Genomic DNA, 26,372 nt, shown 5'->3' with positions numbered 1-26,372 from the left:
ATTTGTTTTGTTGGTGACAGTTTTCGCGAAAATTGTGATATTCTAATATGGAGGTAATATACAAATTTATGATCTATTTTTTGTATTTTATGCAGCTTATACGGAAATTGATTAATCACAGTTGTGTTTACAGACTTATCGGTTGTGTTAGAGGTGTTAACAATGGACTAGTCTTTATAATGAACAAATTTAATGCAATGTCGCTGCCTGTCAATTTTTAAATTGCTCTGTTAGTTGTTTTCCATTATGGGTTTTAAAATACAGGCTATAGATGTAAATCAACTAGATGATTTATCCACAATGGGTCTAGAATTAGCTCATCACAAATATCGTAATGGTGAATACGAGTTGGCAGAAATGTTTTGTATGGAAATATTCCAGAAGGATCCAACAAATATTTCAGTACTACTTTTATTATCATCGATTCATTTCAAATGCAGACGACTGGAAAGATCGTCTCATTATTGTATTTTAGCTATCAAACAAAATCCGCTTTTGGCTGAAGCATTCGTCAACTTAGGAAATGTTTACAAAGAACGTGGACAGGTAGCTCTAGCGGTTGAGAGTTACCGGTATGCTATAGTCCTAAAGCCTAATTGTAAAGATGCGTACATCAATCTCGCAACTGCATTGATAGACGAGGGAAATATGGAGGAAGCTATTCAAGCATATATTGCTCTACTTCAATACTATCCAAATATGTATGATGCTCGCAGCGACCTCGGAAACCTATTGAAATCTTTAGGTAGACTGGAAGAAGCAAAGTCATGCTACCTTAAGGCCATCGAAACTCAGCCACGCTTTGCCGTCGCTTGGAGCAACTTGGGCTGTGTGTATACGGCTCAAGGAGACATTTGGCTCGCTATCCATCACTTCGAGAAAGCTGTCACTCTAGAACCGAGTTTTCTGGATGCGCATATAAACTTGGGGAATGTTTTGAATAGTGCAAAGATATACGATAGGGCTATAGACGCATATCAGAGAGCCCTGATGCTTTCACCAAATAATGCCCACGTACACGCCAATCTGGCAGTGGTGTATTGCGAGCAAGGGCTCCTAGACTCGTCCATCCAAAGCAGCCGCAGGGCTATCGAGCTGCAGCCCAACTTCCCGGATGCATATTGCAACTTGGCCAACACCCTCAAGCTAAAGGGACGGGTGGACGAAGCTACTTCCTTATACACGCAAGTTTTGCTGCTTAACCCGACACATCCTGATACACTTAATAATTTAGCTGTCATCAAAATGGAGCGAGGTTTACTGGAAGATGCGACTAATTTACTTGAAAAAGTTTTGCAAAAGTTTCCGGATTTTTTTTCAGCTCATAGCAATTTAGCGGTCATTTTACAGCAGCAAGGTAAACTTACTGAAGCCCTATCCCACTATAAAGAAGCCATTCGTATTCAGCCATCTTATGTTGATGCCTACAATAATATGGGAGGTACACTGAAGGAGTTGCAGGATATAGACGGAGCAACTCGCTGCTATATCCATGCTCTGTCCTTGAATCCAGCCTACGCTGACGCTCACTGTAATTTAGCTGGACTGTATAAGGACATCGGAAATATTGTTGAAGCTATGAGTTCATATAGAATGGCATTGCAAATCAAACCCAATTTCTTCGGCGCTATTTGTAACCTCGCTCACTGCCAACAAATCGTATGCGATTGGTCCGATTACGATGCGAGAATGTGTGAGATTGTAAGGGTAGTAGCTAAACAGTTAGAAAAAAAATCTCTTCCCGCTGTTCATCCGCATCACTCTATGCTATATCCACTTACAAGTACTACGAGGAAGTTAATCGCTATTCGATATGCTAAGTTTTATGAAGATAGAGCGAAAGTTCTCCAAAAACTTCCATTTCAGCACAACCGAGAACTTCGTGAAAGATTAAGAATCGGATATGTAAGTAGTGATTTTGGTAATCATCCGACATCCCACCTTATGCAGTCTATTCCTGGATTACACGACACTTCTAAACTTGAAATCTTCTGTTACGCTCTAAATGCGGATGATGGTTCAGCTTTTCGTTCAAAGATGGTTCTCGAAGCTGAGCATTTTGTAGATCTTTCTGAAATTCCTTGCGATGGACTAGCGGCTGATCGCATTTATAATGATGGAATTCATATTCTCATTAATCTCAATGGTTACACAAAAGGAGCGCGAAATGAAATTTTCGCTCTACGTCCAGCTCCTGTACAAGTGATGTGGTTAGGATATCCCGGTACAAGTGGCGCACATTACATGGATTACATAGTGACAGATGCGGTAACTAGTCCTTTACAACTGGCTGAAGAATATTCCGAGAAGTTGGCGTATATGCCACACACATTCTTTGTTGGAGATCACAAGCAGATGTTTCCTCATTTGCGTGAAAGGTTGATAGTAAGCGATGCCAGTAATTTAAAATGTTTGTTTTTAGACAATGTCAATGTTATTAATGCAACTGATTTAACAGGTATTGTTAAAAACACCCCAACCAAAGAAATAATTGAAGTCTTCGATACCGCACAACATCTATGCATTTCTAGAAAAGTTGCCGAACTCCCCACTTTGACTCCTATAGCATCAATGATTGCATCCGGAGAATCGCAAGCCTCTTTAAATGGCGTGATAATTCAAAACGGCCTCAGTTTAGAACAAAAGGTAGCCACAGGGGAAGTTGTTCCGCAGAACATCGTGGTCACTACTCGCCAGCAGTATGGCTTACCAGAAGATGCAGTTGTATTTTGTAATTTTAATCAGTTGTATAAATTGGATCCTTATACATTTGATATCTGGGTTAACATTCTCCAAAATGTCGAGAACTCTGTGCTTTGGTTACTCCGGTTCCCAGTAGCCGGAGAAGAGAATTTACTAGCTGAAGCTCTGGCGCGAGGATTACCTTCGCATAGAATAATTTTCTCCAATGTAGCTCCCAAGGAAGAACATGTACGTAGAGGACAATTGGCTGATGTGTGTCTAGACACCGCCTTGTGTAACGGGCATACAACTAGTATGGACATTCTGTGGACTGGGACTCCTGTAGTGACACTTCCAGGGCAGACTATGGCCTCCAGAGTAGCCGCATCTCTACTTACCACCTTGAACTGTTGCGAGTTGATTGCCAATACTCCTCAGGAATATCTACAAATAGCCATTCGCTTGGGGAATGATAAGGAATATTTACAAATAATAAGGGCCAAAGTTTGGGCGATGCGTGATAAAAGTCCCCTATTTGACTGTAAGCGTTATGTAACTGATTTGGAAACGCTGTTTTATCACATGTGGAATCGTTACTCGCATTGCCAAGATCTAGACCACATTCTCAGTTTCGACTAAGAATTTACGTATAGAGACAAAATAAAGTCAAATATTATTGTGTATGAATCATTTCCCTCTACCTGCAAAAGGTTTTTAAGTTTCCACAGATTTGTGATTTGAAAACCCTTATAATAAAAAACAATCTAATTTAATTTGTAAAAAGCAGAATATTTAGAATGAGAATGTATTTTCAATATTATGATTCTTTATGTGGGAGGAGTCAGTTGTCAGTTGAAATAACATTTATTGCCTTTTCTTTCTTGAGTTCATTTGGTATTAAAATTGATTTAATAGGTTTGCAGTTAATTATATAGGATCGCTAAAATGTGTTTATGGTTGAAAAAATCTAATATGAATGTCATGCTTATCAAGGATTTAAAAATGTGTTTATGGTTGAAAAAATCTAATATGAATGTCATGCTTATCTAGGATTAAAAAATGTGATAGTATTTATATTGGTTAGTACCTAGATATAAAGGTTTATTATTTTTACTATTAAAGTATTTTTTATTTTTTTATTTATTTATTTATTCACACTTTTTATCAAAATACAATTCTATATTCACTTTGCCCAGCTAACAAGGGTACATACCCCGTTCCAAGCTAGGCAATTACATTTTAATATATTATAATACTTAACAAATTAATATAGAGCACAGACAAACAAAATATAAACTTATTCGGATACACATATTATTCGGATATTTATTTCAAAGGTTAATTTGAAATTTCTCTAGTTACAGTTACGTTGTTGACCTATTTATTAATTAATAGTAAACAATCTTTATGGCAGTTACTTTATATTAAAAATAAATATTGTGTACCTTTTATAAATAAATAAATTATTTTTTGTATTTCAAAGAAAACAAATTATATATTGTTATTAGGTATAATTAAAATTCAAAGATAGTAAATTTTAAATTCCTATCCATTCCTTTGTGATATCTTTATTAAAAAAAAATAAATGCATTACCAGATGCTTTTTTTTTGGTTTTAACTTTTGTAAAATTATTAATTTTCAAATATATATTTCATATGTTCATAATGAAACTATATGCACTTTAGACATATAAATGATTAAATCGTTGCAGATATTGGTAGTATTAATTACTGTATGGGTTCCACCAAATGTTTACTATTTTGATCAGTGTGAAGTGGAAGTGATGGAAAGATTACCATCATAATATTAATAGTATGTTCATTAATATGTAATATTCTGTTAATACGATTTTAATTTAGAATGATATGGTAACTTATTTGATGGAGTGTTATGATATACATATAGTTTTGATAAAAAATATGCCATTGATAGTAGGGATAGGTTTTAGTATAATAATCTAAAAAACTACATATTATTACATTAAATTATATGTACAGCATTTCAAATGAATATAAATGTTTGTTATTGTTTGGGTAAAAACTACTATTAAATATGTGAATTGATGATATAAACAACAACAAATGAAACTTTATAATAAAGTACATAAGTATAAAATGAAAAAAATCACCTACAATAAATAGCATACGATTCAAACATTCAAGAATAAGAAAGTTTGGTAATACCAAAATTGTATTTAAAATATATTTTCTTGTATGAAAAATGTATTTAAAAAAAAATATATAACAAATTACAAATATATAACAAATTACAAATATGTACATATTCGTATGTTTTAATTTGAAAATTAGTTAACCAATCCTGAACACGTGTATAAAATATCCACAGATTTTGTAGAAAAACCACTAGGATAAACATAAAGTGGGGATTTAAAAAATGTAATTTTGAAATAAAATACACCGGCATTATAATTACACAAAATAAATTTTTTGGCTTAATTAAATATGGCATTTTAAACATTTGTATGATTTATCGAGGTTTACAATTTTGTTTATATTCACTCCAATTGAAAATTTAAGGAATATTGTTATTGTCGTTATGATGCAACTTTATTTGTTCATGAAATATTTAATCTGACATTGATTAAACAAGTATATTTAATTTTAAAAAGAGCAAAAATTTTGACGGAAGTTTAAAATATTTTATTTATACAAAGTATTTCTAGTTATAGTTGAGAATACTCTTCCTACCTGACTATTAAATTTATTGTGTTACCATTTTGAAATGTGCAATGCTTGTAAATAATAAATGTACCATAATAAAGAAGACTTTTTTTATTAACTTTGATCTGTGTGGTATGAAAGTTATTGCTAATGTTTATTCAACTAAAAATCTTTTTTTAAATACTATACTCAATTTGGTGACCATGGCGTGTTAATATAAATTTTATATTTGAAGCACAAACTTTTTGGTGGTTATTCATTATAATAAAATAAATAAAAACAGCTTTGTTTTTAACCACTTTTTTTTCTACTGACTGGTTTCAAAGCTATACAAGCTTCCTTACAAGACAAAAAGACTTGATTTATTAGTTCCATTCACAGCATAATACTGATAAAATAAAATAGGATAGAATTCATTAGTTAAGAAACAGGTCGGTAGAAAAAATAAAAAATGAGTGGTTAAAAACAAAGTTGTTTTTATTTATTTTATCATGGTGTGTTAAATTTATCAGTCAATGCATTTAATATAGCAACTTAAGAACATTTTCAGTTTGGTGCTACTTAGTGGCATTCATTTTTAAAAAAGATCATTGTTATGTATAGAATCTACTAATCATATACAGAGTTATCAGTGGAATTTAACACTTGTATCTACAAGAGTCGACTGATCACTTTACCTTCTTTTTTTTATTCATTTATTTTTCCAATGGGGTGCTATCAGGTGCGAATAAGGGGATGATGATGGTGTACAACAATAATAATAATTAGAATATTATTTTTTCAGTCCAAAAAATGTTGCAGGGTTGTGTTGAAATTCATCTGGTACAATTTAATGATGTTTTATGATAATTTGGCTGTCATAACAGTATCGCATTTGGTCCGTATGAAAATATTGTGCGAACTATTGTATCTACACAGGTCTACAAATGATAAAATTACTCGCCTACAGTCTGTATTAAAAGCCGCAGCGAGACTTATTTGAAAAATCTCTAAATTCAGTCGTATCACTCCACTGCTTCGAGAATTACACTGGCTATGTTTTCGTGGAATATAAACTCTGTTGGCTTATATAAAGTGACTGTACAACTTTGTTCTGGAATATCTATAAGAACTATGCATTCCAGATCACTTAGGTGACAGATGTCTTGCGCTTAGATCAGTTACATCGATGGCAATAGGAAAAGTTAGTATACCTGTTTGCAGCCAGCGCACTAAATTTGGTGAACCCACATTTGCGGTAGCAGGCCTTATGGCATGGAATGCTCTTCCAGCAGAGGTGCGAAACTGTTAGAGTGAAGTGATGTTTTGAAAGAAACTTATAACCTGCCTGCTCTCTAAATCGTTTGAATGAATCCATAGCATGTGAAGATAAAATAAATTGGTTTACTTTGATTATAAATTTTAAGTTAAAATTAAATTGATTTTCATAGAATCACTTCGTAAAGCGCCCTTGAGGTATTATATTACGAAAATGGCACTGTAATAATAATATCCAAGATATGGAGATTTATTGAGCCGATGGTCAGTTACTCATCATTCAGTGTACCTATGGCCTTAGGGCTGGTAGATACTTTACTGATTTGGGTTTGGAAGGGGAGATTTAGCAAAAGGAGAACTCACCTTTCACACATTACCCAGGCTTTTTAAAGACCTAAATTAATACTAAACTAGGTACTACCAGAATACACACTACATAAACACCACATCTTATACACATCACTCCATACACCTCACTCCACGCACTACATTTCATACTCACAACAATAAAAACACAATCGCTAGTAAATTCACACAAAGCACAAATTTTTCTTACATCTTGTTGTACTGTTAGATAGTTGTTTCATATATTGTGTTGTGTACGTAATTGGTGCTGTGTTAGGTTTATTTTTTGTTCGTAATATTGTCTAGATTTATATTAACATAGCACTGTGTGCACAACGTTAAATTTAAACAAATAAACAAGACCTGGACTTTGAGGGCGAGAACTATTCGCAGAGGTCCCTCGCAATAAATCTTTACAGGCCATGGCGACCTCAGAAGCTTGTATAGCACTGACACCTACATCTATGAATAAGAATAGGGTTGGTAGAGGAGATGGAAGGATTCAATCTCATCGCATTCCTCGAATTTCTGGGTGTGATGCCTTAGCAGTGTTGCCTTCTCCGGGTCAAAAATTTTCCTTTGCGATCATAGTGATTAAGTTATTAACCCCTGCATTTTAGTATTTGGTGTCATTCGGCAGAGAGTAAAAAGTGATATTGAAAGTCCACCTTTTGATATTCTTTATAATGACTAACTAATAAGAATTGTACCATTATATCAAATTAGTTTAATGTAATAATATTGGGAGTTATAATGAACGTAGAAATACTGTGTTTTTTTAAAAATAATATTTTTACGCAGTTAAACTCAAAGTTTTTGTATCAACAGTTGTTCTAGATAGGTACATAAAATAAAAAAAATATCAGAATTTTAGTTTTTAGTAAATTCTTCTGTTACTGACATCTATGAACGACAGCCAGAGTTAGTTTTATTGGATCCTAAATAATAATGTTACCAGCTAAATTGAATATAGTAAATTTTGAGATGACGGAAACTTGAGTACCCGTGTAAAATAATGTTATCATGTTTGTTATTACGCAATTAAAAAAATGTGTTTATTGTTGTATTATGAAATATCAGTGGTAATGAACATTATAAAAAAACAGTGTTAGGTGTTATTGTAGTAAAAAATCTGTTTGTATTTGCAGGGCAAACGATTTGAGTGATGATGGTAGTTAGGGACTTTTAATGGATATTTTAAAAAATATATTCACTTTTTAGAAAATAAAAAAAGTAGAGTAGATATACTACATATTTTACTATGTACTCTCATGAAAAATCACTTTGGTAGAAATGAATAAACATATTATTGATGTTCAATTTAGCTGACATAAAAAATACCACAAATATACATAATTGAGTAAGATACCTACTTCGAGATAGATATTTCAACATATATGGAGAAGTTTTTGTGAATACTTGGTTTTAACATATTATATTTGTACAAAAAAGTTTATGCCACAAGCCACAAGCAGATTTTCATTTAGGTACAACTTCTTATACTGCCATCCAATATAATAATATGTATTATTCTAGTGATAACATAATATCATGTTATGTATAAGAAGTACGATGACTGCTACATTTATATAGATAATATTCATTTGATTTTTTTGCTGTTGCACAGGTGATTGGCAAATTATTTTTGATAAAAACGAAAAAAAAAAATAACTTCAAGTCCTCTTTTGAAAATATTCCCGTAATGATTCATATTTTCTTTATCTTTATATTCTAAGTTAGTTTGAGTCCTGATGATGAGGCAAAAAATAACCTTGAAATTGGTCGACGTATAACCGCAAATTGATGAACACATCATACAAATTTTATTTTAAAAAACGTGGAAAAATTATCTCTGCCAGTTTCCATACATTTGTATATTTGTGATTTTATTGCGTATTTATGATCAATTTGCAGTTTTGAGTTTTACAGGAACATGTATCTTGTAAAAAAAATATTTATTTTTTTGCAACACAATGAACCAAAGGCCATGAAGCTCAATTACAGTAATGCATTACGACACAAGACATGCAGGCTTGAGAAAATCGCATTGAATTATTTTGATCTCACCGCGAATTAAACCTGGAACTCACCGTGCGTGAAGCGTCTTACCCGTGACCCAACAATAATTGTTATGTAATATTTTGTCGGAGTCCAGCCAGATGAAGAACACAGTTCTGTTTGTGAAATACTAATTAACAAATAATATCCACATTTTTTTATCGCAGCCAGCTATAATAAAAGGAAAAATCACTTGTTTAAAAACATTTTAAAAGTAATAAATGTCTATGAAATACTGTCCAGTAAAAACATTTTTTTTTGCTAATTATTAGTAACATATAAACTTTTATATTTGTAATTTTGAATTCCCGCAAAAACGGTGATTCAAATTGAAATGCCATTGAAATTTGTGTAGAATAATTTCACGAATGTTGACGTCACAACAACCATGGCCAAGCACGTCACGTTTTTCTACGAACGTATTTTTCTTGAATTTCTATTTTACATTTATGTATGATAACATTTCTCCACAATATTCATATTGATTTTGAAAATACAACTAATTATTTTAAATCCATTTAATATATTTTTATCGGTATTCGTAGTATGTAATATTTCCCTATTATTATTTCAATTATTGTAGTACTTCGCAACTTTCGGGATGATCCTTTAATGGTGACCGTTACCGATGGACCCAGAACTACACCATTATCAACATTTTAGCATAGATAGCGGACATTATAATCGTCACGACTCTGTTTCCAAAAATGATTTGAAAATTGCCCTCATTATGGACATAATTGATAGAGATAAAATTTTAATGCGATTTCCGTTTATCCATAAAAAAAATGTGAATACGTATGAATGTCCAGTTAATATTTGTCAAATGTTTCTAAAATATTTATGTAGCCGGGCAGTCAATGTCGATAAAAAATGTAATGATAGTTCTTCGAAAAATATTTACGTACTGTTTTCAAGGTATTGCGTGCATCAGCGTCGGCGTCTTGTGGATTGAGAGGTTTTGTTTGGTGCATTAAATACTTAATATGTGTTGTTTTTATCTGTTTACATTTATTAAGTATTAAACAGGTTATTGATTTTTAAGAACGCGGGACGAATAGTTGGTTTACCGGAAGTTGATACTTTTAATGTCTTATCTATTTTTTGTAAGTATGAAATTATTTTTTAGACTCGTAAAAGGCCATTTTGTATTGAAAAACACATTATTTATTTATAAATTTAAACGCCTTGTAGGCTTTTACATGTTTTAAGTATAAACATATAAAGTCAGATAAAAAAGTAGCAAATAAAAATGAATTAAGAAGAATGAGAAAAAAAACATGTTTACATATTAGTAAACAATATATGGTTATATATAGAATACATACATACTATATATTGCAGTGGAGAGAATAAAAATGCATTTTTACTCATTAGTAATATTAAAAGAATCTTAAAATTAAAATTAAGAATACAGATATAAGCTAATAAAAGGTACCTACACAATTTAAATCAACACAGTAGTATTTATTTTATTTTATTAACATAAACGGCAATCTGCCTTTTACAAAAATTTATAATACTAACATATTTGGCTTAACATAAAAAAAAAAAAAAAACAAATTTCCTAAACCTAAAAATTATACAAGATTTATAACAAACAAATTAACCTAAAAATTATACAGCATATTCAGTAGAAAGTTTAAATAATTCAAGAATAAACGTAAAAAACAAAATTAAATAATAAAACTTTCTACAGTAATACAACAAGAAAATCAAAAGTACTGTTTCATACAGCTGGGCAAAGTGAACAAAAAACTGTATATATATATATATATTATGAAATGCATGAATAAATAAATATAATTACCATTCACCATCTTTGAAAAAGTTAAAAAGGTTTGTTCTATAGGAACAATGCCCTACACTAAATATATCAGATACGTGGGAATAACTATGTATAAATAACTTATGTATTTAAATTTGAAGGTTGATACACTGCCTTTTAAAATTCAAATGTGTTTTACTAAATTGAATATATCTATATCATTTGCGTATTCATTTGCAAACGCATGAATTATGATTCATTTGAATATTTAGACACTATCGACAAAACAAGTAACCACTTGATTAGAGATAAATATGTTGTCTTTACTGTACAAGAAATAAGAGTGAAGATTAAAAGAATTTACGATATGGTCAAAAGTTATTACTGAGCTAAATATTAGGATATTATATATCTGCCTAGTATTTAACGATATAATATTTTGAGTAAATAGTAGCAGGTCGGAACAAGAGTAATGATTTGAGTAAATTCGATTTAAAAGTTCACTAATAAGCGAGTTGGAAGTGATAAAAAGATACGCAAATACCAGTAAGTAGGTACCAGAAATAAAAAAATGTTTAACGGTAATATGTAGCTAATATTATTTGTAGGACCGTGAGAATTAAAATAAAAACTTATTTAATAAAGGATCTGTTGCAAAAAAAAAGACATTGCTACGTAAAGGAAATAAACAGAAAAAAAAGAATGAGGAACTTCAACCCTACGAGAATTCGGATACAAAAAATGTTTTCTTGCGCGCAGTAAAAATTAGAGCATTTAATTGTACGGAAAAGTTTCTTAAAAAGTACGAAAATTTAAAAAAAAAATAAAAACGCACTACTTTGAATGATGTCACTGGTTCATATGAACCATCCAATGATATGACAGCTTTGAAGGATATCTGGTTTCGTCACCGTAAACAAACCAATCGGAAGAACTGTCATAGAAGTACAAAATTAATGATATAAAATGCTTTTATACTTCCACACTTTGTATATGGATTAATAATATAGTCGCAATGTAGTAAACAGATGCAAGAATCAATACAAAGAACAATGAATAAAGCACTTAAAGTAACATTTAATTTTAATAAATATACTAATGCTCAATCTAGAGGAATTGATCTATATAGAAAAAATAAAAATGATATTTAAGATGAAAAAAAATAAAATAAAGACAAATATTAAATTTTATTTTAACTACAACATACATAAAATAAATACAAGAGCATCAAATAATTTAACTTGCGAACAACCTAGGACCAACAGAAAAAGAAACAGTTTTTTGTATACTGGAATAAATTTTTACAATTGAATTTCTAAAGATCTAAAAAATATACAAAACATATACGTACTTAAAAAACACCTAAATAAAACAGTTCTTACAGCCCGTGTGACGAGCGATTTGTGATGTTATTTTATCGAATTTTTATTTAAACTATTGTGTTATTATATATAATATCTCCTCATACCAGCACTTTTGCGGATAGGGAATATTTCGTACAAATAAAATATGTAATATAATGTAATATGTAAAGTTTAAAAACCTTGTATTTTGTCATAAATAAATAAAATAATAAAAACACTGACCTAAACCTCTGACGTCACACGCGGAGTTATTTCAGAAATGCAAAAATTAAAAAAATCATAGCGCGTTTAATATTCCATTAACAAATAAAAAAAGAAAAAAAGAAAAAAAGACCTGAGCTTTTTCAGTGAGTGCAGCGCAGTCTAGCACAGCTGTAGTGTTGTTTGTTTAATCCAAAACAGTGAAAATAATATTTCGTGTTGTTGCGACGCGTCGTGCAGTGCCGCTCTAGTGCGTTTTGACCTTTGACTCATTTCAAGTCAGTGTCCATTTGACTAATTCTATAAATACATTTAAAAAAATTGTGTTACCTAGGTCATAATGGTGCTAATCTACTGTATCGAAACAAATATTTTATTATTTGAATCAATTTCGCGAGTATTAGGATTTACTGACACTTACAGCAACAACTTGTATAGTATATTTTATTTTTAATTCTCTGTATATTTTATTTGTTGTATTTTTGTTATATGTATTACTGTTGATATCCCTAATAAATAAAAAAAAAAAAACAGCAACATAACATCACGCCGTTTCCCCGTAAGGGTAGGCAAAGAGGATAGAACGCCACATCACTCTATCTTTGCATACAGATCTCGCTTCCTCTACATTCTCATGCACGCGCGCCGAATATTCCAACTTTAAACATGTCCATCTTTAAGTATTAGTTGGATTTGGTCATGCCATATCTTTCTCGGTCTTCCTCTATTTCTGCATCCTTAAACATTCGCATTGTAAATATTCTTAGCCGTTCCTTCGCTGTCCATTCACTCTACATATCCAAACCAGCGCAGAGCCCCTTTCTTGATTGTGTCGATCATGCTTATCTCAACTGATACTAATGTAAATAATTATTATGTTTCATTGTTTTTTATAGGTATATTTAAAAATTACTTATTGAAATGTTACATTTATGTGTCCGCGCGGAAAAAAAATACAGTCCTGCGTGCGAAATGGAACCAGGGCCCTGGCCGAGTGTTTTCGACTCTATGGCTGTTCTCAGGTAAACATCTTCCTCGTAGTGTAGTAGTTTGCGCATTCGCCTACCATGCTTGAGGTGCTAGGTTTGATTCATGACGGGGTTGACGTAAAATATTGGCGTTAAAAGTGGTCACTACACTGCAGTATTTCATTATTCTTGGAAAGGTACTTGAAACTTTTGAAGCTGAATTTTTAGAAATTAAAAGAGTTAATGAAATTAATAATTTATTGAACACCTTACCTTTCATATAGCAAAAAACAATCCATATACCCTGCAATTGGGATTCCAGTGCAGTTTCCTATGCACTACTAGGTGCGGATAGGAAGATAATGATGATGGCGATTATCTTTTGTAAATATATTTCCCGAAGCAAACACGCATCCCTACCTACTTACCAATAATGAAAAGTTTGTGGAAGCATAATCCGGGCCCAGGAATCGATGACAAAACCTCAATAATGGTAGGCGAACACGTTAACTACTACATTACGAGGTGAACTTAACTCCACTCGATTTGCTTATTCAGAATTTAGCCGAGAGTAGCCATCGAGTCGAAAACACTCGTCAAGAGTTCTGGTTCTATTTCACGCGCAGAAATGTAATGTTTATTTGCTCGGGCATAGAGAAAACTCACATTTTAATTATTGAGATCTTACCGGTAATTGAACGGGACCTCCCTTGCGTGAGGCAAGCGTATTACCACGGGAGCCGCCAAATAACAGTGCTGAAGACTAATTTGTTTATTCGTTTTATTTTATATTTTAACATATACACGTGTACACGTGAGAATATATTATATATCTTAGGCCAATCGGTATATCTAAAAAGCAATAAATAGATTTTCCCGTAAGAATTTCATTTTTTTTACAGAGGAAGAGCTTCTTTCCACACAAGTTATTGTATTATTCATTTGTGGTATGACAAAGTGGTCATATATTTTATTTGAAGGATTAGGTTTACCGACCCATGAATGTCTCCGGCAAGGGGAAGAACGTCGCGTCGCCACGATCGGCGCGGACGGTAGGAGAGGGAGAAACCGGATATCCGGTTTATTGTTAAATGGGACAGTCGAGGACCCAATCAGCTGTAAATTCTTACAGTTGGATGTATAAACAAATGTTGAAATAGTATATGTTACGCCATTGCGTAATTTATCTGTTTATAAGTAGTACAGTAAGTATTCTTCAAACTCTCTTTAAAAAATCATTTTTTTATGTCGTCACTAACAACACCGCGTAAGTCATTTTTGTCCTTTCACACGAAGACGAAATAACTTCTTATTTTATTGAATTGAAGAAGAATATTAGACAATGTTTTGAGTATGCTCAAACTTTTGTAGACAGGCTTGATTTCCTCCCCAGGGAGTCATTTATATCTAAATTTGTTGCAACTGAGACGGAAAACATTTTTGAGAAGAGAATACGGAACGGATGAATCTCACCCACACGATTAATCCTGTTTTTTATGTTTTACGTTCAGCTCTTTGACTTCACAAAAATTAACAGATGGAAGAGTTGAGGAAATGTGGATGTTTAAACATTAGCATAATGATGAACGTTACACAGTGTGTACAGTGGCCACTTAAACCAACTAATGACAGGACATAAGCTCTGTAAATGCCTAGACTTCCATATTAATTTCTCAAAAATGTTTTCCCTCTCTGTTGCAATAAATTTAGAAGAATATTAGACTTCAGTTTTTAAAAAACAAAACTTCATGGATAAACATTTCATTTGAATACATTTAACGGAGGAATTTAGTCGAGGTTTCAATAAAATAAGCGGTTTTTCGTTGTCCTGTAAAAATAATAAAAAATGACTTACGATATCGATTTATCGATTTATCGATTTTGAATAAATTCCATGAGATGGGGTGAAAAGAAGCGGGTTTTCATATTTCCGACTAAATAGCATGATACTTATTAAAATAAAACGATTAAATTAAAGTTTAAAAAATCATAAAAGCAGTTTACTTTTTGATAACTATGATCATTCAACAGGAATACATAAATGGAGGTAAGACAAAATAATACAAGAGAAAAAGTTATAATATGCCTTCCACAATAATTATAGGACGACAAAGATAGTAACAGAAATAGATTTATAAAATTATAATAAAAGTAATAAGCGTTTTATTTAGTGAAATGTTATCTCTTAACAAACTGAATTGTTCCTTACTACAATAATGTTCCACTACGTAAGTGCTTCAAACCATAGAATTAAGAATAGTCCAGAAGGAGTGTAGAATCATATTTGAATACATCGGACTGGGTCCAATAATTCCCCCACTTAGACACACTTTCGCCGCGCGCATTCGTGAAGTCACCAGGTAATGTTGCTTGATGGGGAAAAAAAATCATAACACAAATGTAAGGTAAAAAAGGAATCTATTAATTTCTCTAAAATTTTATTGTGCACACGGTGGAAACGTTGATTGACACAACAGAGTATATAAGTAAAGAGTATTAACTTTCAACTTAAAATATAAAAAAATATATATTTGACATAAAACGGAAATTTTTATATCATGTTAAATAATATTTGATGTTTTAAAGATAATGTCGTTCAAATGTCCCCCACGGCGTTATTCAATCTGAGGTCTAATTTTCATTAGATGAGCAAAGTAGGGTAAAAAAATTTACTACCCTGGCAACACTGAATGGCTCAAAATTAGACAGCGGAGAGACTATCACTCCCTCTCCCTTCTGTTCAATGTACTTCATAGTCCTAACGCTCCTATATACCTGCGTGAAAAATTTCAACGCTTATCAGTTCATGGTTTACCTCTTCGTTCTCATTCTCAAGGCACTCTCTTAATACCCATACACAATTCCTCTTTCTTCTCTAACTCATATAGTGTCCATGCGGCTCGACTGTGGAATCATCTCCCATCCACCATCAAAAATGTTACTACATTATCTCTGTTTAAATCACGTCTGAAGAAACATCTCCTTTCTCTTCCTTAATCTCTCCTCCTTTCCTTTATCTTTTTTCCTCTTTTTTCCTTTTTCTCATTGAGTAATAGTTTTGATTTAAGGTAATTTATAAACAAATACGTTTATTTATATTTTTATACATTTATAACTTTAATTTTTTTTCTATTGAATATGTTCTGTAACTTGAATTATAAAAATAAAACTTTTATTTTATTGGTTGGTTGGAAGAAATTGCCATTTGGCAATAAGCCCGCCAATGTACAAATAACATTATGTACAAAAAGTTAAATTAAAAAAAAAAAATAAAGACTAACGAAATTTCCATTTTGTTTCTTCGACAATCTGACAAATAGAAAAATATTTTAATTTTTAAGTAAAGTATTTGCTACTTAAACATTCGTTTGTCAATTACGCATGAAATGTGATGCCATTCTGTTTCTTTAAGATCCTAGCAGTATTTCTACACTTTAAAAGGACACAACACGGCATAGTTGAATTCAATTCAGGAGTTCCGTACTGAGCGACATCTACAAAAAAACTAATGGGTCAAAACGTAAATCTACTCATTTTTCAGTAGTTTAGTCGCCTTCTGTTTGATGTGCGTATACGGTTTCTGGACTATTCTTAATTCTATGCTTCAAACATAAAAAATACGCACAATATAATTCAATGTTCAGGGTAAAGTCGATGCAGTCGAACGATAGTGAGGTTTTTCGGCGGTACGTTACTTTTACGATGACTACAACAATAAAGTACGGAATTTATTTCTTAAACTTAGCTGTAAATATTAACAGAACTTCATAAGCGTGCAAACCTCAAAAGCCTCTTCTTAAATTGCCTGTGGAATATTAACTATGGGTACGTTTTTGTGTCACTACTTTTTAAAATATTTGACTCTATAGGGCATGTCCATGTATTATATGTCAATGATTTTGTATATTTATTTCTACCGATATATTGGAACCATTATGCGAATTCTTAAACGTGTTTTGTTTTTATGGTAAAATAAAATACCAAAATATTTCAATACAGTTTTCACATCTACAATAATTTGTAAATTCATATTTTAATTCTAATTTGATCATTTTGGTAATGTATAAAAATAAACAAACCTTTGCTACTTCGTCACCCTTTGTGGAATTAATTTGGCCAAAGCTTTGACATATCAGTAGCTTTAAATATTATTTGTTGATCCACAGCGATACATCCTTCGATGATAATAATTCTCGTGTGAAATGGCACTCTCCTCGGTCCTCTTGATGGTAACCCTGTCCAGAGGCCAGTGGCCAGTACCCAGTGACGAGTCTTTGTTCTATTCGGTGGCCTTCTTTGTGGACACATTATTAACATCCGAGAGGAGAGGCTTTGATGGGGTTGTCAGTGTTGTCACCCCCTAGTGTTGGGGCCGCAAGGGAGGGAAAGGGGGGTCACAGAAAGGACCATAAAGGTGTCCGGTTGGATAGTTTTAAAAATACGTCCTGCATAATTTCAGTATAATTTTGTATATCCTTTGATGGGATTGAATTTGGAGTAATCAGAAACGAAAGTTGTTTGGTGTCAATTAAAAAAAATCCTTTGATATATATATTTTTTTTAAATAAAAAAGAAATATTAGCGTTCTTATAATTTACCCAAATATTTCACTTTTTGTGGCCATTTTCAGCGAGTTGTAAATAACTTACTATTAGAAAATGGAAATCAAGTTGGGGTAGAGTGGGGTTTGAACCTCGGGCCTCTGGCCCGTGAGTCCGCAACACTAGCCACGGGACCACAGCCCGATTCAACTCGGGCCATCCAGCGTTTCACACGAATAATATTCGAGGCGAAGTATAAAAAAAATTTAACTCTGTTAAATCAAAAGTCTAATCTTCATTTTTGGGTATGTACATTAATTTGAGTTTGTTTTATAACTTCTTATATCTTCTTATTTTCTCTTTTCTTTTCTTTAAAAACAATAAGTTTCTTATCTTTAACTCAATTTTATTTATTTTTATTTCTTTAACTCAATCTTTAATATTCCTCAAAATAATTTAATTAAGCTACAAACTTATTTTATATAATTTATGAAAGATGGTGAAGTTCTATTATTGAGGATATATATGAAGAATGATACCAATGCTTATTTACACATTGTATGTACCTATCCTTGTTGAATTTCCAAATAAATAAAAAATTAAAAAAGTTCTCTCCCAGTAATTTAATCCCCTTAGGCTAAAACTGGAAGAAAGTGTGTTAAAAAAAGAGTTCATGTCGAAAAATTTGAAAAATGTGTTGACCTTTTTTCACTTATTACTCTATGTTGCACAAGCACCGTGGCGGAGATATAAATATGTATTATTATTACCATAATAAATTTACCTCTAAATTTATTTGAAAAAATGAGTTGCTAAAATATATTGCAATTCCTTTAAACGTATTATTACATTTTCTATTATAATTCATATTATTTGGAATATTTATTATTTGCCTACTAAATTTAAATAGCTTGAAGCATATTATTATGTCCTTAAATATAGATAGCGATAACCGATTTTTGCTTACTAGTTTTATAATATTATAGTGGTCCAATTGTCGGCGCGTTTGCCTTATATTCCCGACAGGGTTGAAATTAAATATTTATTTAAAAAATGTGTTTTTATACAAGTTTCTGGACTGGAACCAAAAGCGTAAGAATAAATTTTTGTCTTAATTTGAATATTACTTTCATATAATAAAACTGTAGTAAAATTGAATGAATTTTTTCCCTTTTAAACAAAGATTAATTATAAAATAATATGACCTCACTGGGATTACCCGTGCCGAGGACACTTAACAATACACTTTTAAAAAAAACATTTTAACATGTGAGAATAAACAAAGAAGACTTAATATACAGAGATACTGAACAAAATGTTCAGAAAGTTTGTATTTAATTTATGTACACCTATATTATTTATATTTTAAAACGTAAAATAAAACAATAAAAACAGAACATAAACTATACATTTGTGGAGCAGTTTATTCATATTGCTTTGGGCGAATGAGACAATCCATTTTACTTCTACCCTGCTCCACTATCCATTTTTTTATAGCCATTTTGAACATTTTCTCATTTCTTATTATTTTAATAGACAGTGGAAGTAGGTTATAGATTTTAATTGCATAATACTCAAAATCCCATTTTTTGAAAGTTGTATTGGTATGTATTAGTTTAAGTTGTCTTTGTGTTGAGGATCTAGTGATTGTATTATTTGTATGTGTTGTATTGTTGAGGTTATGTCTTTCATTTGAGCAAGAAATAAATAAATGCGAATATTGTATGCACTAGGTCATATACTCGTATCATAGTTAATTTGAAATGTTTCTTCAATTCAATTCAATTCATTTATTTAAAAAAACGTACATTACAAACTAAAATTCAAGACATACATATTATAAAAAGAAAAAAAAAATACATAACTAGGCTCTTGTCTAAATAGTAGGCGAATCCTGCTCTGGAAAACTCCTTAGTAAACATGAAATAGATCAACATCCAGAGCGACATTGTTCAGTATAGCGGTAGTCATTCCGACGGGTATAACCATCGGCAGGTTGTTCCTGTATATTGGAATATGAAACAATCTAAGCTGACGCTGTCTTGGGTAATTATTAGAAACGTACGAATCAATGCTCATCATAATTTCAGAATTATCGACCATACCGCGCAACAAACGATGAAAACATGTAGTCAAATACAAATTTCTTCTAGTATCTTAATTGTTGTAGCCAAGCACACCCTGGAGAAACTCTATGTTTGTCTGAGTGTAAGAGATTGCCAATGACAATAAGTCTGACATTTAATTCTACATAATTGTATGAGTTGTTTTCCTATAAGGTCATTGATTAATATCCAAATGTAAATTTCTGTCAAGTAATACGAGGCCTACCTTCCGTGCGGTGAATACCTACTACGCACCCAAATTTTAAAGTAGGTGTAATAATGATATCAAAAGACTTGTAGAGAAGTTAAAATATTGATGAATTAATTTATGTACAGAGTAGAAATTATGTTCGTTGATGCAGGATTTTATTTAAATAATAAAAAAAAAATCTTTTTTCAATCTGATTTGTCATAATTTTGACTAAAATAGTTTGTTTTTATTGTTAATTAGTAAATAATGAAATGGCATTTTATTTATGAATAAATTCGCATGTAGATGGATGCTTATTGCGTTTGTTTGCCTTCAACCAAGTACCTATTGCAATGCGTCAAACAAATACGTACGGAATTTTAAATACCAAAAATGTGAATATTTTTTGTTTGATTGGTGCTGAAATAAATAACAAAAAAGTAAATGGGACTGTTTAATTTTAAGATGGAAAACCCCATCGACAATCCGGTAAACCACCCGTGTGTAATCGCGGTCCAGCTGCTATTCTGAACCGCTCTTGCGGCCTTAGAAAACACTTTGATCTCGTGTATTTAAATACAAAATACGCGAGATTAAAGTGTTTTCTACGGCCACGAGAGCGTTTGGAATATCACCCTGGGGTTGTTTCCAACACGTGAACTCAATTGAGTAGACTGAGACTATAATTTTATTAAATACCCGGTTCTTCATTTATACTCCGGCTTCATCTTGTAATCGCTCTTCCATATCTCGAAGAGGCAGATGGTGGAGTGGAACCTGTAAAAGATGGCCATCGGCATGGAGACGTGCGTGATGATAGTCCACGCCCAGACTCCGAAAAACCGAAGGTGTGTTGGGCGGAATTCGGCTCTGTTCTTTTCGAGGGTGTTGACGGTCCACAGGGCCATGTTAGCCACTATGAGGAAGGTCACGACCTGGCGTCCCGGCTTCCTTCGGGCTTGGTCCTCTGTACTACAGCGCCGCCACCAAGCGTCCAGCACGAAGATCGTCTGAACTAGTGTCTGTAATACGAACACTTTTAGAAATACAGCAACATTTTAGTTTGGGAAAAAAAAAAATACGCAACTCAACAATTTATCCCAACTCAATACGGCTTCTGGCCTCAGAGTTAGGGATACATTTTTTTGTAATATGTATCTATATATGAATACATAAATAAAATAAATAAATAAAAATTTTAAACATTGAAAGAAGCAGCAGATATTTAATTCTCTTTCTCGTCGTCGTCGGTCAGCGCGCTTGCTCACCATTTAAGACGTATCGGGTTCGATTCCCGATATAGTTGACATTTAATATTAAAAAAAAGGTGTTTTCACACTAGAATATTTCAAAGTCCCTGGACTGGCACCTGAAGCATCAGACTGATCATCTTATCTTCATGTAATAAAAAAATAATCAATGTACGCTGCGATTGATGTACCGATTCAGTGCCTTATGCACCATTGGGTGCGGAATGGGAATGATGATGACGATGAAGATATTGAATTAATTTAATTATTTTACTATAATAAACATATTTTTCATTTCTTATCTTTTACATTAGTTATATTTAACATAATTTAAATTATTGTCTTAGGTGTAAACAATTTTTTGGTGAGTGCATGAAAGTCCTACACTAACAAAGACATTGTAAATATGTGTTGTAAATACTGTTTGTTTACCCAACAAAAAAAGATATCAGTCTCAATTCAAAAAAGTAAAACAGAATTATTTTTATTTATTTACTTATTTTAAACAAAAAAAGTTATTTGGGTTATAAGTAAAATATGTACATATAAGGTGAAATCTTAAGATATATCGCGTGGTTAGTATGATTTACATGTGATAACAATTTGTTTCCGACATAATTCTTTAATTAGTTTAGTATTTTCGAGTGTTCTGCATTTCTCATCGCCCTTTTCTATATGATAGTGTTGTTGTCTTGTATTATTTGTACATATTTCTATAATAATTATTAAGTATGATTAAGTTACCTGAATCAGTGATAGCAACTCCGCTACAAGACCCGTGGTCCCAGAACCCTCAGGGTCCGCGATGGTGAAGCAGCAACCGATGATACTGAACATACAGTAGATGAATACTCCCGTCTGAGCCATCACCAGCAGAGTTGTGTCCAACCCGAGACCTGCTAAGTAATGAAACCGGGTAACATAAGCTAGGCTTGGTGTTATTCAAACCCTTAGGGTATGCGAGGGTGAAGTAGCAGCTGATTATAATGAACACAAAAATGGCTGTACCTTTTAAGCCTTAAAAAATAGTAATAATAGTTTCCAATCAAATACTGATTTTGACAAAACCGAATTTTTTGCCTTTCGATTCTGCTTTTTTTATAAATTGAAAAATATTCATTTTACAGACTTCTGATTTCTTTACTAAGCTTTATAGGAACATACCTTACTTTTTGCTTATTTGTCTACAAATACATGTAAATTGAAAATTGTTTGTAAGCTTTTAGCTTTTAGAATTTTATAAGGTTAACAAATTTATTTATTTATTTATTTAAAAGTTTTGCAGGCTTTTACATGTTTTACATACATTTAAACATATAAAGACAGACATGTATTTTGCACAGAAGTAGCAAACAAAAGAAATGATTTTTAGAAGGAAAATAAAAATATGAAAAAAGTCACCTTTACATATTAGTATAAAATATATGGGTAAACTATGCATATGGTACACACATATATTGTAGTGGAAATAACAGAAGTGCATTTTTAAATATAAAGACAGACATGTGTTTTACACAAAAGTAGCACAAAATATAAATGAAGAAGAGTAAGAAAATTTAAAAAAATATAATAATAATCATCTTTACATAAAAGTAAAAAATATATGGGTATACACAATACTTAATTCGTACAATTTTACAGACTTCTGATTTCTTTACTACGCTTTTTGGGTTTTCATTGCCGTTCAGATGCACAATGAGGTTTTCTGGGTTATTGCGACGTGTATCGTTTGCATTTTTAAAAATTTGATCGCCAAGTTGTACAAGTTGATGTTATCATTAGCATCAACCACTCTTATGCAATAAGGAACGTCAGAAGAGAGAAAGAACGACATGCGAAATAATAACGCAAAAACCTCATTTTGTGTATCATAAATAAACTTTTAGAAAAATGCTGTAAACAGATTCCATAGAGAGTAAGCTAAAGTAGTTGGTGAAGCCTCGATAACTTAATGACCCGATCGTTTTTGGTGTGTACAAATCGTCCAATGTACAAAAACGTGACTTTTTCTTAATACCTAGAATAAATGTGTGAATAATAATAATGGATTCCTTTTAATCATAATCTTCATCTTCAAAGTCTCAATTCTGGCGATTGGTTTGAAACAAAGTCCCGCATCTCGTCCCGCTTTTCAGCCCTATAAAGGTCAACAGATCGCACTTTTAGGATAAAAACGACTCAACCAAAAAAATCACATTTTTGGGAAACTGCAAAAGAAGAATGTAAATTTTGACACTTTCGTATTCTTTAGTCGATCGTTTCGTATTTTTTTAAGTAATTTTTGGTTAAAAATTATACCGAAGGCATTCAGCTATGAATCATTGAAAAAAAGCGTAATAAAAATAAATTATTATAAGTTTAAACAAGACTAACGTGTCATTATTAGAGTGAAAAAAAACAAACAAACAAATTCCTTTTGATAAATAAGATGATTACATGATTTTTATCAGGTCAGATCAAGTCAACAAACACATGTTTTTATTTATTCGTGAAATAACATAAACTTAAATAAGTCACTAAGATTATTGGTAAGTCAAAACGAAACAATCACAAAGCTTAATTGGTCGTTTTAAAATGTTGAAAAATATTAAAACGACCAATTAAATAATGCCGCTTGTATCGGAATAAAATCTACTCAACTGGCTTTCGGTCACTATATGTTTATCTGCGTTGCGTCTTTCACTCAGCAAAATAAACACATCACTAATAGCGTTGTTTCCGTACTGACACGGAACCTAAATTCTCTGCGTAACAAAGAGACCGATGCAACGGTTTTGTCCTATTCCCACTCGAATTTTACATTTTTTTAAATGCAGAAAGACGGATAGTGTTAAATTTAAAGGTTTTTTGAGTTAAGTCACTTTTATTCTAAAGGTGCGATATGAGGCGCAGTTCAATCCTCACACACTTGTTCTTAATACTCCGTCGGGGGCGCCCTCTATGATTTGTTCCCTGAGACATTCCCTCTATTATGTCAGGCAGAAGACCCTCATGGCGCATAATGTGGCCGATCCACTGGGCTCGTATCTCTGAGATGGTTTTAATGAGGTGTCTCCCTTCCTTGATTCTACTGAAAATCTCGTTATTAGTGATGTGGTCAATCCGGGAAATTCCTAACATTCTTCTGTGGCACCACGTTTTAAAGGCCTCTAGTATTTTTTTATCTCATTCGGTAAGGCACCATATCCCACAGCCCTACACCATAATACATATTGTGATACATACAATATAAGAAAACAAAGGTCAATATGACTAGATAGCTGTATTGCCACAGTTCATCTCTTAAAATTTTATAATGTTATTTCTTTAAAGTTAAGAAAATATAAACCGTTAAAATAGTATATTAATTATGATGCTTACAATGTACATTTAAATTTACTCAGTTACGTCTTCTAAATATTAATTTATATAATAATAAAGTTTAATTATTATAATAAATTGCCTTCCTTTATTGTTTTTGGAAGCTTATTACATATGTCTACAGCCATGCATAATATGGGTCTCCTTTAAATTAGTGTTTTTTTGCTAATGGAACTTTGAGTATATTTTTTTGTTGTTGCAAAAGTGTCTTTTTTACTGTTTATAAAGATATTCAGGTCTTGATTTTATAATTAGACAAAGTTCCATATAAATATCAATTAATTATTAACTTACCTTGTTTTTTCCTGTGATACTTAAGATCTCTCATTTGTATCATAGCAATTGCAACTCCAATTAACGACACAACGTATAGCACAAGTTCGCATACATTTACTTGAAATAGCGCCATCTAAAAACCAAACAAAGAAGAGTGTTTGAATTCGTGTCATTCGTTATTTGATCGTGAAAAGCAGACGAAACGACGTTTATTTTTTTGTTTGATAAAAAACAGTAGATTGTATTCTTACAGAGTTGAGGGAGGGATCGTTGTTGAGGACGAAGAACATGATGAGGGAAATGATGGTCATCACGACAATGATAATTCCAGCAAAAAGGCCTCGGTGTGCTCTGGCACAGTCTACAGAAAAGTGATTTGAAGATCGTCGTGTTCGAGCTCCGGCGAAAACTAGAAAAAATAAATACATAAATACTCCGTCATAGGATATGTTCTAAACATGTTATCATGTTATAGTTTGAACAGAAAAAATAATTATTTCAAAATGTTTATGTAAAACGTAGAAAATAAATTAACTAGTGCAGTTTTTTTATTATTCAAATACACAATGAGAATATTAAAATATTTTTCTTTGAATTTGATTTTTGTAAATATTTTTTTCCCATCACTGATATCCTTAATGGACAAACAAAACATGACCTATTCTACGAGTACGTATGTATATTTCTTCGACTTATTTATTTTGTAATTATACTCATGTACCAACATAAGTAGGCAATTTGTGCTTTTGTAAATGCCTTCTGAGCGATTTAGATATACTAGAAAGAATATATTAATATATACATTAATTAATATTGAAGTGATTTTTTTTGCATTTTATTCATTTTTGTGAGCATCCCTTTCATTTGCTTTAATTGTTGAATTATTCTTCTTTACAAATTTGTTTTGCCTACATATATTTGACACAATAAATGTACACTTATAAGTATTTAAATGAAATAAATGACAAAAGGGTAATATTAGTTTTGAAAAAAGAAAAATATATAAATAACTAACGGTCTATAAAATACTGCCGAAAAAAAAAATTGTACTATTTAGTATCATAAAAAATAAATAAATAAAATTCCCGCGAAAACAATTCATTGCATTGGCCTTGTCCCTAATACTAGTATGTCACGATTCGGTAAATTTTGAACATTGTTTGTGATCGTTTAAATTAAAATAGAACATCGCCACTAATCTTGACGTCACAATTGTCAAGGCCAAACATGTCGCGTTTTTGTAAAGACATATTTCATAACAATTTCGTTTTTAAAATTATGTTTAAAAACATTTCTCTACAATATCCATCTTGATTTTGAATACA

At 31.8% G+C, this 26,372-nt stretch overlaps 1 protein-coding gene and 1 pseudogene across 4 annotated transcripts in view; one reads left to right on the top strand and one right to left on the bottom strand.

Annotated features, from left to right (window-relative positions):
• Positions 1-25,423, top strand: LOC148279979 (UDP-N-acetylglucosamine--peptide N-acetylglucosaminyltransferase 110 kDa subunit pseudogene; annotated as a pseudogene). Of its 2 annotated transcripts, none has more exons than XR_015822731.1 (2): positions 1-53; positions 25,301-25,423. The product of XR_015822731.1 is annotated as a UDP-N-acetylglucosamine--peptide N-acetylglucosaminyltransferase 110 kDa subunit pseudogene, transcript variant X2 (transcript). The 2 variants fall into 2 exon arrangements; XR_015822730.1 differs by lacking the exon at positions 25,301-25,423 and adding an exon at positions 134-5,439.
• Positions 19,921-26,372, bottom strand: part of LOC148279978 (proton channel OtopLc-like) — a 31,031-nt gene continuing 24,579 nt past the window's right edge. For both annotated transcript variants that reach the window (XM_088229094.1, XM_088229095.1), the window contains exons 12-15: positions 25,299-25,456; positions 25,066-25,180; positions 22,156-22,310; positions 19,921-21,183 (exon numbers count right to left, since the gene is read on the bottom strand). In XM_088229094.1, coding sequence (XP_088085220.1) covers positions 20,869-21,183; positions 22,156-22,310; positions 25,066-25,180; positions 25,299-25,456 — 743 coding nt within the window. In that variant the 3' untranslated portion in view covers positions 19,921-20,868. The remainder of the gene's footprint in view (positions 21,184-22,155; positions 22,311-25,065; positions 25,181-25,298; positions 25,457-26,372) is intronic.

Source organism: Micrasema longulum, unplaced genomic scaffold, assembly GCF_059751315.1.
Source record: "Micrasema longulum isolate JH-2025_06_02 unplaced genomic scaffold, ASM5975131v1 h1tg000634l, whole genome shotgun sequence".
Taxonomy (NCBI): Eukaryota; Metazoa; Arthropoda; class Insecta; order Trichoptera; family Brachycentridae; genus Micrasema; species Micrasema longulum.
Note: the sequence above shows the minus strand (reverse complement) of the source record. Positions and strands in the feature narration are given on the sequence as shown.